The 12,043-nt window shown below is 33.8% G+C and overlaps 1 protein-coding gene across 1 annotated transcript in view; it reads right to left on the reverse strand.

The window, feature by feature from the left end:
• RALGAPA1 (Ral GTPase activating protein catalytic subunit alpha 1) overlaps positions 1–12,043 on the reverse strand; it is a 285,382-nt gene that overhangs the window by 125,676 nt on the left and 147,663 nt on the right. Inside the window, exons 21-25 of the mRNA XM_037739396.1 lie at positions 7,309–7,461; positions 4,128–4,321; positions 3,777–3,875; positions 2,474–2,629; positions 1,019–1,147 (exon numbers count right to left, since the gene is read on the reverse strand). Coding sequence (XP_037595324.1) covers positions 1,019–1,147; positions 2,474–2,629; positions 3,777–3,875; positions 4,128–4,321; positions 7,309–7,461 — 731 coding nt within the window. The remainder of the gene's footprint in view (positions 1–1,018; positions 1,148–2,473; positions 2,630–3,776; positions 3,876–4,127; positions 4,322–7,308; positions 7,462–12,043) is intronic.

A 12,043-nucleotide genomic window follows, 5' to 3' on the forward strand; every position in this document is an offset into this window, starting at 1 on the left:
GCCTTGGCCTCCCAAAGTGCTGGGATTACAGGTGTGAGCCACCGTACCTGGCCAATGTTGCCCAGGTTTAATTTTCAGTCCTGACACGTCTCTTGAGTATATGCAATTATTCTTCTGACATCTCCTCATGGATGTCTAATATGCATCTTACTAGGCCCCAAATAGAACTCTTTCTATTCACTATTGATGTTTCATGGTTGCAGTTTATCAATGAAATAAGGTATGTTAAACTGCTCTTCAAGTTATACAGTATTAGACAATTATGTTTTTCTCACAAATACCCTTAGTTTTTTCCAGTAGACTTCCAGTTAATCATTTCTCATTTACACTTTGTTCCAGAATGATCCTTCCAAAATATAAATTTGATCATGGCACTCCTTGTTTAAAATCCTTCAATGGTTGCCCATTCCTTCCTTAGGCTTGTAGCTAACTTTTTCAGCATTATGAACAAAGCTATATTGCCTTCCTCTCTAGCTCACCCCTGCCACTTACAGACGAACATATTCCATTTATACCGATTTGTTTAGCATTGTCTCACAGTTCCATGACTGTATGAAAAAAATCTTCACATGCAGTTTGAGAGTTTACTCCTAGGATCTATGTCCTCCTAGGGTGGGTGCCTTATCATATTTCTTTTTTTTTTTAAATATATAATTGTTAATGAAGACAAAATATATTCAGGGTATAAAACATGATGATTTGATACACATATACACTGTGTAACGATGACTCACCATTGTTTCTTACTTCTTTTGCTATAGCCCATTGCTCTTTCTTTGCTTTCTTCCCTCAGTTTTTTTAGATTTCCTCAACTTTAAATCCTGTTTTGCTTATCAGATTTTACTGCTTTTTTATATTTCAGAATTTCTTGTTTAGTTTTTTTTAATGCAAGAAAAGCAATCAATTCCAATTAAATTGCAACATTTCCTGAATATCAGCTTGTTATGTTACCAACTTTGTTAGTTGAATCCTGGCTAACTGAAGTTTGTTATATGATAAGGAACAGGAAATGACTTACATTAAGAAAAGCTGAAGAAGCCACTCTACCAGCTGCTACAATAAAATCCATAATAAGCATTGTGGCACCAGGCAAACCAAGTGAAAAAAACTGAGGTGAACAATGCTTGATGATTGTATTGACAATATCCTTAGAATAAGGAAAGAAGAAAAAACAAATATCACATATGTAATCTTGAATATCAGCTAACCAGTATCATTAAAAATAGGTAATATATGAAATGATAAAAAAAGGTAATTACTGTACGTTGACTAATTGGAAAAAAATAATTTCAATTCTTCCAAATAACCCATGCTTATATTCTATCAATGGAAAGTAAACTGAAAATACATTCACTTAACCGGCATAAATAACAGCATTTTTTTCACACTAGAGATTAAGGAAGGCTCTTTGCTTCAAAGGGTTAAAAGTATAAGGACCAGACATTGTAAACTCAACTGCATAGCAGTTTTCTCCGTTACCTAGTTGATTCTGTGCTATAACTCTCATTTCTGAATCCACATGACCTGCTACGTGACAACCGGAAAGAATCTTTTTTTAAAATAAACTGAACTCCTTTAATGATAGGTATCCAGCCTCAGAAACCTAGACATAGGCACTTTTAAGGGAATGTTCCTAACTTGATTATTTATTTACTTTGCCTATGGAATTTTCTGTGAGGATACAGTGTATTCAGTTTTATTATTCAGTACAAATTATCATAAACAAAAGCTCTAAGAGTCATTTTATACTTGAGAAATGTTTATAAGGTAGCACACTATACTTATTCTAAATTAATGCAAGAAGTTTTTCATTTTTCAGAGAGATATTTTAAAATTATCTTTTAATATTAATACTCTCTAAATGAGCTATGAGTTCATCATATTAGGATAAACATATTTACATTATTCTGACTTGTAACATCCTACATTTTTTAGTTTATGGCCAAGATCAGAACCCCCAAAGTAATTCTAAGGTTATATTTATGACTATTTAATTATTATAACTCAATATAATTATCAAATCAATGTCACTATGCCAATATAATTGACAGTAATAAGAAAATGTGATATGCCGAATCTCAGATTGGAAATAACCTGACTGTTGCATGACTAGATGAACGAATCCATATATGTACCTCAAGTATCAGTCACAAAATTCCCAAGAGTAAGTACATGAAAACATTAAAGGAAGGTGTCAACCTAAGCAAAGGATGGTTTAAGTGCTTCAAAAAGTGAACTGGTTGGTACAACATTAAAGATGGAGAACTACTCAAGTGAAACTTCTACCTACAATAATAGCTTGATTATCAACCATGTTTCAAGAACAAATAAGGTCATAAAACTGAAGTAAACTGTATATAAATCACTAAGAGGAATAGTTTTACTTCTAGATCTTACAAATTAAGAGTTAAACAGAATCAAGAATCAAAGATCAACTAACATAAACTACTTCTTAGATGATATACATAGTTACCTGATCAATATGAAGTAATCCACAATGCATTATATTGTAGAAATGTGTTAAAAAATCTCTATTTGGAGAAACATCTTGTCTTCTTTTCATTGTATTACAAATAAGTTTATATGCATGTAATTTACCTTGTTTATATTTATCAGTCAACATGGTTGCCTAAAATTAAAAGATCAGTTTTAATATTCAAAATGAAATACTATTTGCTAAATACTTAAGTAACTGAATATAGCAAACAATGTATTTAATCTCATTTATTTCTACGCTGGCCCAATTTCTTTAATGAACTAAAAAATCAGGATTACTAAAATTATTATCATGCAAAATGATACCATGTAGGTATAAATAACCATAAACTGTTTCACTTAGGAAAATGTACCAAACATATCGATACTTAAAATAATTAAATCTTTTGGCTTGGCACACTGACTTTTAATCCCAGAACTTTGGAAGGCCAAGGCAGGAGGATCGTCTAAGGCCAGGAGTTTGAGACCAGCCTGGGCAACATAGAGAGACTCTGTCTTTACAAAAAAATTAAAAATTAGCCAGGCATGGTGGCACAGCCTGTTGGAGTTCCAGCTACTCGGAAGGCTGAGGTGGGAGAACTGCTTTAGCCCAGGAGTTCAAGGCTTCAGTGAGCTGTGATTGTGCCACTGAACTCCAGACTGGGTGACAGAATGATGCCCTGTTTTTTAAAAAACAAACAAAAAAGAATTAAAACTTTTTTTGGGGGGGATGAAGTTTTGCTCTTTTCATGCAGGCTAGAGAGCAATGGTGCCATCTTGGCTCACTGCAACCTCCGAGATGGAGGGTTCAAGCGACTCTCCTGCCTCAGCCTTGAGTAGCCAGGATTATAGGCGTCCACCACCACGCCCAGCTAAATTTTTGTATTTTTAGTTAGACATGGGGTTTCACCATGTTGGCCAGGCTGGTCTCAAACTCCTGACCTCAGGTGATGCATGCACCTCGGCCTCCCAAAGTTCAGGATTACAGGCATGAGCCACCACATTTGGCCAAAACTTTTAATACATAGCATATTCTGTGACACAACTCAAAGTTTATACTTCATTTAAATACAGTACAGACATATCTTTCTATATTCACTTTTGTTTTAGTAAATAAACAAAAGCAATATATCCTGAATAATTTTAGCATGCTCACTCTTTGCTATATATGATGCCTAATGACTTCCTAAGGACACTGGTTAAAAATAAGTGCTCTAGGAGTCTATATAGCAGCCAAAATCTCTATAATATGTTTAAGATTTACTAAATGAAAAATTTAAACTAATATATATTAAGCTTACCTTAAAAAGCCAAGGTGTAAGAATTCTCAGTGGAGGAATTAAAACTGGTGGAGAAGGGGAGGTCAGGTTATCAGTTGAAATGCCGAGGTTATCTCTAATCTGTAATTTTCAAATAAAAAGCAACAAACCTATGAAAACTGTTCTCTCTTCCAGTTTACTTTACCTTAATCTGAAGTTCAATCCGGTTTCTACACTTAATATTTAATTATAATTAAGTGACTTCACCATGCTGGGTACCCGTGGGTACCAGTTTATAGTCAGAGAGGATATCACAAATATTCTCTAAGGCTTCTTCTATTTTTAAATATTTTTCTTTCCTTCTCCACTTATATCCTCTATTTCTTTTTTTACCTTAGCTAGATTCTGCCAAAGTTCACAGAGGTAATCAAAAACTTGAGCATGTATTTCAGGATCCATGATTGAATTTACATCTCCCAAAATGCCTAGCATTCTTCGCCACATTACAGTAGCAACATCAGCATGCCATCCAGTCAGGGTACCTCCTGCCATCACACTACAACATTCTGATGGAAATTCACTGATTTCTACAGAAAAAAAAATATAGTGTCAATAATTTTTCAGTGAACTGAACATAAACTCCCCCAAAAAAACAAGTTAAATTAACAATCTTAAATATCTACAGAAGCAAATAAAAGAAATGTCAACACACATTATTTTTTCCTGATATTTTTTCCTGACAAGGTCAAAATCTCACTCATTATAATAAGATAATAATAAGAAATTATATAAGATAAATCTTACATTAACAACTAGTTATTTAATAGTGCTTCTGTGTAACTACTGCTCACTTTGGAGATGGAGAAATTTCTATCTATGCCAGATAGAGAAATCTATGTTTGATAAAAACATCAAATTTATAAGCACATATTCTCACTTTTACCTAACAGCTACTTCTAATTAAATATATAATTTAATATATCATCAAATTAATAGAAAATCTCAGGCTGAAGGCAGATCCTGCAGGAAGTCTTCATAAGCCTTTTCTTTGTAGCTATAGCCTCCAAAGAAATATTTTTATATATTTCATATTCAAGGCCTAGCATTAAGAGTATCAAATGTCATGAAAAATAAACATTTTAGCTACAATTTAAACATAATCAAAATACCATAATTGTATTCTGCCTACTAATACTGGCAAGATTTTAAGAAACATAAGTAACCTTCGTCCTAGTCTCATTTCTGCTACTAATTATGTGTTATACAAATTATTTAATAACCTCTCTAAGGATACATTTCCTCATCTGTAAAATAGATGGTTTTGCTAGATATCTTTATAGGTTGCCTCCAGCTTTAAAAAAAAATCAATTTTTCTACTCAACATATATAATGTAAATAATGGAAAAGGCTATAGAAAATCATTAAAAGTCAATACAGATATCCAAGCATTTAAAGAACTTTGAGAACTAAAATTTTGTAGAATGAAAAAAACCGTAGACTTATAATTTATCATGCTTGATAACATTTTAACATATTGAGAATTCATAATAACTTAATTCTTAGCACATGTACATTCTTTATTCCTAATGGTTAATTTTTTTCTCTTTGCATATAAAGTATATAATAACTGACTGCATTATTAAAAAGGTACTAGTCTTTCTCCATTATAAAAAAAAAATAGATTTCTTGTGTAAAGCCACTAAAACAAACAAAACACACTGAAGTGTTAACCATTGTTATTAATGCCTCCCTACTCCAGAGCACCTTCATAATACAAAGATAAATCAACTGATTTGCATTTAACTTATCCTTCTCAAAGCTAACAAAATTTTAAATGATTAAAAGGCAAGCAACATGTGTAGTCTTTGATTAAATTCTTTTTTTTTTTTTTTGCCTTGAGACAGAGTTTTACTCTGTCACCTAGGCTGGAGTGCAGTGGCACGACCTCAGCTCACCGCAACCTCCACCTCCCAAGCTCAAGCAATTCTCCTGTCTCAGTCTCCCGAGAAGCTAGGATTACAGGCACACACCACCATGACTGGCTAATTTTTGTATTTTTAGTAGAGACAAGGTTTTGCCATGTGGCCAGGCTGGTCTTGAACTTCTGACCTCAAGTGATCCGCCTGCCTTGCCTCCCAAAATGCTGGGATTACAGGTGTGAGCCACTGTGCCCTGGCCTGATTAAGTTCTTTATTGGATTATTGATGGTGTAGGTTAGCTAAAAAGGCCATTACTGGGACAACTGAGAACCTATGACTATAGACTAAAATAACAGCAATGTACCTATGTTAAATATCATGAATGTGGCCACTATATTGTGGTTATCCAGAAAAATACACTTATTATTGAGACATATCCACTCAAGTGTTTAGGTCTGAAGGATCTGATATTTGCAATTTCCTCTTACATGCCTCAGCAAAAATAAAAGGTGCAGGGGATGTGTGTGAAGAGCAGGGTATTTTGTGCATGTATGTGCTGTGTGTAAATATAGACAAAGTGGCAAAATATTAACTAGAATTTATATAAAGGATTTATATGTGTTTATTTTACTAGCCTTGAAACTCTTCTATAACTCTTAAGTTGTTTTCCAAATGTTGGGGAAAGAACTGTAAACAAATAAACAATTGCAGACCTAAGGGAGAAAAAGAAAAGGTCAGAAATAATCCACAAACCAGAAGATTAGGGCTACATAATTACAAGGTAATTGCATGTAAAGAAATGGGCCCCTTGGGCCGGGTGTGGTGGCTCACACCTGTAACCTTGGGAGGCCGAGGCAGGTCGATTGCTTAAGCTCAGGAGCTTGAGACCAGCCTGGGCAACATGGCGAAACTTCACCTCTACAAAAAACTTTAACAGAAATGGGCCTTTTAAAAAAAGTTCCGAAGTTACGTAGCTTTAAATTTCTTCCTTTGGTCAGAGAATAAATGTGCTGCCTTGCCAATGAAAACTAGCTTTTTATTTTATTCACTGTAAATATCTCAGTAACTGTCTTTAACCTAAGTTTATGGCATATTTGCAAAATGTCTGACGCTTGCTACATCATGCAAAATCTAGCAAAAATAACTTTAAAAAAACTTGCAGTTACTTAGGTTTCCCAAGTCATTTTTTAACATTTACCTAAAAACATTCATTTGGACCTCTACTTTTAAATTAAATTTAGTTGATAAATTTACTGAATCAAAAAAATTTGTTTGATAAACTGTTTCACTGAAAGCTTGAATAACAAGTGATAATGTTACTACTTTCTCCTATGAATCACTAGGTTTGTCAGGTATAAAACTAAGAATAATGATAACAAATCATGTATTTCCTGTTTTAAGAAACACTATCAATATCAATAAATGATAACATAATACTGGAAAATAATGCAATCACTAATTTGGGGACCGTAATCAATTATAATAAAATGAGTAAAACTCAGACAATAAATATCTTTAAGAACAAGAAAAAAGTTATTAGAAAAGCCAAAAATATTTATAATCACATATAATCAACTGTAAGATGCCTTATTTATGATCTCTTGACACTGACGCCTTAAAAGAAAAAAGGCAAATATCTAATTTCAAAATATTGCCTAGATCATCTGGTGTCTGAAGAACAGAGTGGTGGAGCTTCTCATCAAGCTGCAGATCCTTCTGTTCCATGTGATCTATATTCAACGTGGAAGGGGAAGGTGTCTGTGACCTGGAGCCCAGAGGTGAATGGACTGGGGAAGCACTTTCTGAACCTGTAAATAAAATTTCATAAAATTACCAAAAAGAGTATTCAATATCCTACCTAAGATGTAATGCTTAACATCCCAAATAAAACAAATGTTAAAAACCAAAAGATAAAATCAGTTATAAGTTGGCCAGAGAGGTCAACAAAATCATAATATTGTACAAGCTTTTATATGTAGGAGTCTCACCTCACGTCTACCATGGGACTATTAATAGAATAGAATGAAACCTGGATGTATCAAATGAGAGGAGCCATCAGTGAAAGTAAGAATATCTACTCCCATTTCTGGCCCAGTTACAGGAACTCTAGTATCCACTGTCATTCTACTTCACTTAATTCAGACTTGGGCAATTTAAGAATAGAGGCACTTGCTCATTGCTGCTCTATATGAGACTACTGATGTCTAGTTTACAGTGGTCCCCAGTCTTCAGTCTCTCCCACATCCCACTTCCTCCTCGCAATCCATTCTCCATAAGGCAGCAAAAAGATCTAAAAATCTAATTAGATCCTGTCACTTCCTCATTTAAAATCCTTCAGTGGTCCCTCACTGGCCTCACCATAAGCCCAAACTTCTTGTACGGTTTTCAAGTTTCTCTGTAACTTTCTTGCCTCTCCACAAGCCATCTAGAACTTTTACATTCTACTCATAGAAAGTAACGTAGTTGTATTTATTAGTGTATCATACCTCTGGCTTTTTCCTTTGCATGCAGCCCTAATCTTCTTATCAGTCTATTTAACTTCTATTTATTTTCCAGGTATCTGCTTCCTGGAGAAGCCTACTCCTGATCGTACCAAGTATGATTACAGAGTCTCTGCTATATGCACTCACTGAACCTTGCACCTCTCTATTATACCACTTATCACATTAACCTGAAACTGTCCGTTCAATTTTAAATATCCCCCAGTAGGGTATAAACTTGATAAGAACAGGAATTCTGTTATATACTGTAGCAGTGCTAGTGCCTTGTATAGTACCTGGTACATAACAGGTACTTTTGTTAAGTTTAAATAAAGTACGGTACAATTAATGCAATATAGAACAACTGGTGGTGGTTTTAATATAGTGCTGCTAGTACCAAGCAAGTTGTTACAACATTAGGTCTTTTTATTTTAAGCTTCTTTGTAGCAAAAAAAAGAAATCAATATTCTGAACTCAGCAACTGTAAATCTCTGCCCTCATTACTCTTTCTACACAGTAAAGCAAAAACCAATATAAATTAAATACATACAGATGCTCCTTGACTTATGATGGGGTTACACCCCAAGAAACTCATTGTAATTGAAAATATGGTAAGCCAAAATTGCATCTAATATACCTAATCAACCGAACATCACAGTTTAGCCTAGCCTACCTTAAACATGCACAGAACACTTAAATTAGCTTACAGTTGAGCAAAATTATATGATGCAAAGCCTGTTTTGCAATAAAGTGTTGACTATCTCATGTAGCTTACTGACCACTGTGCTGAAAGTAAAAAACAAAATGGCTGTGTGAGTACTTGAAGTACGGTTTCTACCGAAGGAGTATTGCTTTCACACCACTGTAAAGTTGAAAAATTATAAGTTGTTAACTATAGTAAGTCAAGGACAGTCTATAGTTATATTATTTTAATTCTATAAAAGTGTGATTCCACATATCACATAAGTGATTTTTAAGTAGCACAGTAAGGTAAGTGCCTTAAAAAGAACATATAGAGAGCAGAGGAAGAAGAAAAAAAACTACATATAGAACTGTATCATATTATCAGGTGTTACCACAATAATGATATAATCATATGATAATCATACATCAAATGAGTAATCATATGACTCTATGCTCAATTATGATACATAGTAGGTAGAAAGTTTCCTTTTCATATGGCACAAAAATTATGTTAAAGGACAGTTACAGAAACTTAAGTATTCTATACCATAGGACAAACACATACTGCTGAGGACATAATATTTTATGACCTTAATGTTTACTACAAACTTTTAAGTACACGCCAAAGAGACATCAGTCTTTGATAAAATGCTTTGAAGTTTAAACCTCTTTATCTCCATTATTTTGAACCATAAAAATCAAATTCATCTTTAAGAACTAAGATTTGATTTGATTTGATTATTACTTTTTTTTTGAGATGGAGTCTTGCTCTGTTGCCCAGCCTGGAGTACAGAGGTGTGATCTTGGCTCACTGCAACCTCTGCCTCCTGGGTTCAAACAATTCTCTTGCCTCAGCCTACCAAGTAGTTGGGATTACAGGCATACACCACCACGTCCAGCTAATTTTTTGCACTTTTAGTAAAGATGGGGTTTCACTGTGTTGGCCAAGCTGGTCTCAATCTCCTGACCTCAGGTGATCCACCTGCCTTGGCCTCCCAAAGTGCTGAGGTTACAGGTGTGAGCTGCCACACCAGGCCAAGTAAATACTTTTATATTAGCTATCAGAGAATCACTACTGCCTTTAATTTTATTTTTTAAAAATCTATATTAGCTCAATTACAGGCTTTTTCCTCTTAAACAGTTTTTTTAAGGCAATAAAACTATTTCTATAATGATATTCATGACCTAAAAGAGGCTATCTAATTTTCAATTTTGTCTCCTATACTAGATTTCTTTCACAGTTTCTGAAAACTTTTATATTATAGGAAAATAGAAGATCTCAGGACTACTAACATCCCTTCCATAAAGCACTACTGCATTAGTAGTATGACAATGTATGCAAACTTCACCCTTGGAAAATACTGTACTGAATCATTTATATGTTGCATACACAGAGTTTTATCTTTACTGAATTTTGTGTCTTTTAAACAGAAACAAATACAACTGCTTTAGTTTCTTAAACAACACCTCTGCACTATTACTAACAGTACTGATTAAGATTAGAACGCCTAATGAAACTTGCCAGTAAAGATCTAGAAATAGTCACTACATAGGGTAAATACAGGTAATGTAAATATTAAAAAATCTTAGGAGTAAAATTACCCAAAAGACATAAAGGCAAAAGACCTAAAACAAGTTCTCCATATATATAATTTTATTTTCAGAACTTTTCTTTGGAACTTTATTTTTGATAACTACAGAGAATTAAAATATAAAAAATGTCTTTTTCATTTATATATGGAAATCTTTTGAAAACACAATAGTCTGAATAATAGCTTAAAGTTTTGATAATATTGAAATTTACGTTACAGTAGAACATAAGAGCCTACGTTTATCTTTTTTAAATACACTCACTTTTAAGTATACAGTTATATGAATGTGGCAATTGTACATGGTCTTATAGCCAACACCACAATCAAAATATAAAACAGTTCCATTACCATAAAAAGTTTTCTTATGCCCATCTGTAGTTGATCCCCTCAACTGACACCTATCCTCCCCAAGCAGTGATTTACTTTGTCACTACAGTTTCGTCTTTTTAAGAATATTATACACATAGAATAATAAAGTATGATTACGGAGTCTTTGGTATTTGGCTTCTTTCAGTTAGCCCATTTTCAAGATTCACCTATTTTTTGCATATATTAATATTTAATTCTCTTTTTATTACTGAGTATTATTTCAGTGAATATTCAATGAATGAATATACTACAATTTATCTACTCATCAGTTGATGGACATTTGGTTTCTTTTCAATTTTTCGCTATTGTGAATAAAGCTGCCATGAACTTTTGCATACAACTGTCCAAGGAAAATACATATGTAAAAATGGTCACATAATAAATGTATGTTTAACTTGAAAAGTTACTGCCATATTCTTCCAGAGTGACTTGATCCTTTTACATTCTCACTAGTACTGTATGAGATTCTAGTTGCTCCACACTCATTTCAACACTTTGGATTCTCAGTGTTTTTAACTTTAACAATTTCAGTATGTGTAGTAGGATCTCATTCTGAGTAATTTAAATCCTCTAATGATGGAACTGTAGCTCTAACCCAATTGGTTCCCATCCTCCGCTAGGGCCCCATTCTGCAATGGGGCAGGCTAAAGGTCTTGTCATCTGGAAAAAAAGGAGGCAGGATATGAAAACAGAGAATGGGTTCCTGACTTTTAGAATTCCTCTGGCTCAATTTTCTCTGTCTGGGTTGGCTGAGGAAATGTGCTTGGCTAGTTTAGAGATGCAGAAATCACTGTTCCAGTCTTGCAAGTTCCAGCCAACTAGAAGATGCAAAATCACCTCATGGATAATTAAGCTGGAGTGGCTAACCATTCATCAAGGGGCAAACTGTACTGGAACCAGAGTGAGGTTGGACTATAGAGTGGAATCCCCAAGAACTATGGACTACTAGCTGCGTAGGCTCATTCTAACCGCTTCATTAACCCTGCAATAATGTGACTCTGCATTTAACATGATTGGATTTAAGATCCCAATTGCCACATAATGGTTGGGTTTGACCACATGTAAAAAGTTTCCAAAAAGCACAAACTACTATCTAAACACAGAATATTGGTATATTGACAAACAGGCCTTTAATTAAGCAGTGTGCTTTATATTTTCTATAATAAATGCACTGCTAAAGAAATCAACAATCTAGGCTAACTCTAAATAACAAAGATAGAGTGCAGTACTTTTTTTTTTTTTTTTTTTTTTTTTTTTTTTTGAGA

This window comes from Cebus imitator, unplaced genomic scaffold (assembly GCF_001604975.1).
Source record: "Cebus imitator isolate Cc_AM_T3 unplaced genomic scaffold, Cebus_imitator-1.0 Scaffold69, whole genome shotgun sequence".
Classification (NCBI taxonomy): domain Eukaryota; kingdom Metazoa; phylum Chordata; class Mammalia; order Primates; family Cebidae; genus Cebus; species Cebus imitator.